Source organism: Quercus lobata, chromosome 4 (genome assembly GCF_001633185.2).
Source record: "Quercus lobata isolate SW786 chromosome 4, ValleyOak3.0 Primary Assembly, whole genome shotgun sequence".
NCBI classification, from domain to species: domain Eukaryota; kingdom Viridiplantae; phylum Streptophyta; class Magnoliopsida; order Fagales; family Fagaceae; genus Quercus; species Quercus lobata.
This window is the reverse complement of record NC_044907.1, coordinates 22507450-22510907: the sequence shown is the minus strand read 5'-3', so window position 1 is coordinate 22510907 and position 3458 is coordinate 22507450. Positions and strand designations below refer to the sequence as shown.

The window sequence follows — 3458 nt, the reverse complement described above, 5'->3', positions numbered from 1 at the left end:
ATAAGATTCTCTCACAATTTCTACCTCAAAATTATCCCATATGTCTTATACCACCAAAATTGTTGAGACATTACCCTAAAATTAAATCATTACAAATTTTCTCATTTATCTCAGATTCTCTAATTTTAACTTAAAACAACAAACTTCCCAAATTTGTTGCTTGTGGAACTATTCAAAGAGGATGAATTATTTCCGTTAAATTAGACCAATCCTATAAAATGACAAAGAATCGCAGTAGTCAATAGGAAATTAAACAGGAAATTTGTACCTATAAGCTGAAAAAGTTAAAGTAAAATAGCTAAATCAAATTCTCATTTAAACAATGCCAAAAATAAGGTGATCCTTATTATAGAAGTTTGTATGTGTATATATATTGATAATTAGCATGTGAAACAGTTCATTGAGGATGAACAAATACACGTTCAAGTATTGGAAGAGGGACAACCAAAGCTAGCTATTACATCTCACGTTTAAGTACTTCCAAGGGGATGACCAATGCTAGCTATTACATCTCTGTAATACTTAAACGTGCATTCAAATATTAGCTAGTCACACATGGCTCTGCCTTGTGAAAGCGAGAGGAGGTGGTCGAGGGCAATAAAGATGATCTTCTGCTTGTTCTTTCTCATACCAATGTCATCAGCTGGAAATAGAAACACTAACACCATCTTTGGTAAGAAACAAAAACTGGAAGTTCAGCAGCAATTGAAGCGCCTTAACAAGCCTGCTCTTAAATCCATCAAGGTTTTTAGTCACTTCATTTAACATGTTTGTGTTCTATATAGTATTTTCTGCTTTAGCTTTAGAAGAGTCGCTCACTTTTGTGGGTTATGGTGTCCACATGACACCCATGTACAATAGCAATGAAATTTTATAAAAACACTGAGAATTCAAACTAATATCTATGTGTGTGTGATGAGAAAATATATCTGATACAGAGCCCGGATGGAGATATAATCGATTGTATTGATATCTACAAGCAGCCAGCTTTTGATCATCCTTTGTTAAAAAATCACACAATTCAGGTAACTAGTTTAATTAACTAAACTTCATTTGGTATCACGAATAATTTGATACTTATTGTACGTATGGTATGGACTGGGTTTGCATTGGTATCTATGCCAAATGTAATAGATGAGACCAAGTTCTTACCCAAAAGGGTTCTCTGCAAACTCCAAGCCTAAATTTAGTCAACCATGGCACTTGAATGGAAGGTGCCCAAAAGGAACTATTCCCATAAGAAGAACTAAAGAAGAAGATTTATTAAGGGCAGGCTCTGCAGCAAATTATGGAAGGAAAAATCACATTCAGAATACTATTGATGAAAATGTCCATCAGGTACAACTTAATTTTTAATCAATATTATTAATAGGTTTGAGTTCAATGGTATCTACTATAATGAAGGACGCAAATTGACATTCACAACCTTTGTTTTTCTGGCTGAGCTTCTAGCATGCAACGCTTACTGAGGATGGAGATAGGTATTATGGAATGATGGCTGAGATGAACGTGTGGAACCCCCATACCCAGGAAAGAGATGAGTTCAGCGTATCTCAATTTTGGATGATAGCTGGTAGGAACGGTGTAGATCTTAATTCCATTGAAGCCGGCACGATGGTATATATAATTTCATCATCACCTTTTCTTTTAGGTGCATGCTAAATAATTAATTACTAATAATTTTCCATTTTTTTACAAAATTATTTTGTGTGGAAAAACAGGTCAGCCAAAGTCTATATGGAGATAAAAACACTAGACTCTTCACGTTTTGGACTGTACGTGTTTTAATATTTGAATTCCCTACCAGCACTAGCCATGTTTACATATGCTGTTTCTTTTCTGAAAAGCGTCTTTTTTTTTTATCGTGGCTGCAGGCCGATGCATATACTAACACAGGTTGCTTCAATCTAGGGTGCCCTGGATTTGTTCAAGTCAGCCACCAGATTGCGATGGGTGCAACCCTCAGTCCTCTTTCCGTCTATAATGGTCCCCAATATACAGTCAACTTCTATGTCCGGAGGGTAGTACAATATTTCATTTTAATTACTTTATTAAATACTTCTGATTTTTGGATAGACATATATGATCATATCATATTTACTTTTTTGTTCTCAAGAAAAAATTCATAGTAACAAATATTACAGATATGTTTGAAATTCTTCTGGATTCAGTTGTAATAACGTATGTTTTAAATTCTTCTTTCCCTGTTTATGTATTTTTATATAAAGCTTTTTAAATTTAAAGTTTTAATTTTTTTTCCTATAAAAAAAAAAAAAAAAAATCTTTTTACCTGACTTATTTTTTAAGATGGTGAATTCAAGTGTCCATGTTGTTCTGCACAAAAAGACTCAGTTTGTTTTCTCTTTCATTAGTCTTTATTCCTTCATTTATCATTCAAAATATTACAAACTGATTCGCATGATATGTACAATGAGGTAGGACATTCATGGAGACGGAAATTGGTGGTTAACAATTGCGGATAGATTTGACTTGGGATATTGGCCATCCTCCTTATTCCCGCTCCTGTCTGATACTGCTGAAGCGGTTAAATGGGGAGGAGAGGTGATAAACTTAAATAAAGATGGGCAACACACCACAACACAAATGGGCAGTGGCCATTTCGCAGAAGAAGGGCCCAACAAGGCTTGCTTCTTCAAAAATCTCAATGTTATTGATGGTAAAAAACTTCTCAGGGCTCCCTCGCACACTCACACATTCATTCCCAAACCCAATTGCTATAATCTCTTAGATTATGGAGACTACTTTTACTTTGGTGGTCCTGGTAGAAACCCCAATTGTCCATGACCATTTAGATTATTGTTCCAAAATTAAGGAGAAAGAGGGAAGCATAAGAAGATGGGAATTATTTTCTTCTTCTCTTCATGTCACACCATATGTACATACAATAAAACTTTCTGATTCATTAATATATAAAAAGTTATTCTATGGAGTAGTTAAAATTTGAAATTCTGTAATTTAATATAGTGGAAGTTAAGATTGTGTGGTATAGTATATATACTCATACTTTCCTCCGTCCCAAACAAACTCCATCCATTCTATCTTCCGTGGTATGCTTTGAGAGGGTGTGTCTCTTCCATTATATGTGGTGTATTAGTGTTTGAGAATGTGATTATGGAAAGGCCCACCAAGGATTGAATGTATAGATTATGTTCCCCAAAGTTGTATATATAAATTAACAAAGCTCTATAACAGATTTCTGCACTGCAAAAGAGAAAATAATATAAGGACAAAACTGATGTACAATACCTTAATTAGGTGCTATTTATTAGGTTCCTCTCTTAAGATTCTACCATGTGGCTATTTAAAAAATACACTTCTATTCGTGAGAAAAAAACCACATGATAGAATTTTAAGAGATGAATCTAAGAAACAGCACCTAAGTACTATACCTAAGTCTTGCTCATAATATAAACTCCCGTGGACTTAGGCTTTCATGG

The 3458-nt window shown here is 34.3% G+C and overlaps 1 protein-coding gene across 2 annotated transcripts; it reads left to right on the top strand.

Moving 5' to 3' along the window:
* The first annotated feature begins 417 nt into the window (after positions 1-417).
* On the top strand, positions 418-2912 carry LOC115983232. 2 transcript variants are annotated; one of them, XM_031105870.1, is made up of 7 exons: positions 418-744; positions 939-1025; positions 1135-1338; positions 1453-1617; positions 1722-1775; positions 1875-2021; positions 2440-2912. In XM_031105870.1, the coding sequence occupies exons 1-7, from the start codon at positions 556-558 to the stop codon at positions 2803-2805; spliced, it is 1212 nt and encodes a 403-aa protein (XP_030961730.1). In that variant the 5' UTR covers positions 418-555; the 3' UTR covers positions 2806-2912. The 2 variants fall into 2 exon arrangements, with proteins under 2 accessions (XP_030961730.1, XP_030961731.1); XM_031105871.1 differs by having other exon boundaries at positions 1912-2021; positions 2440-2547.
* The last annotated feature ends 546 nt before the right edge of the window (positions 2913-3458 follow it).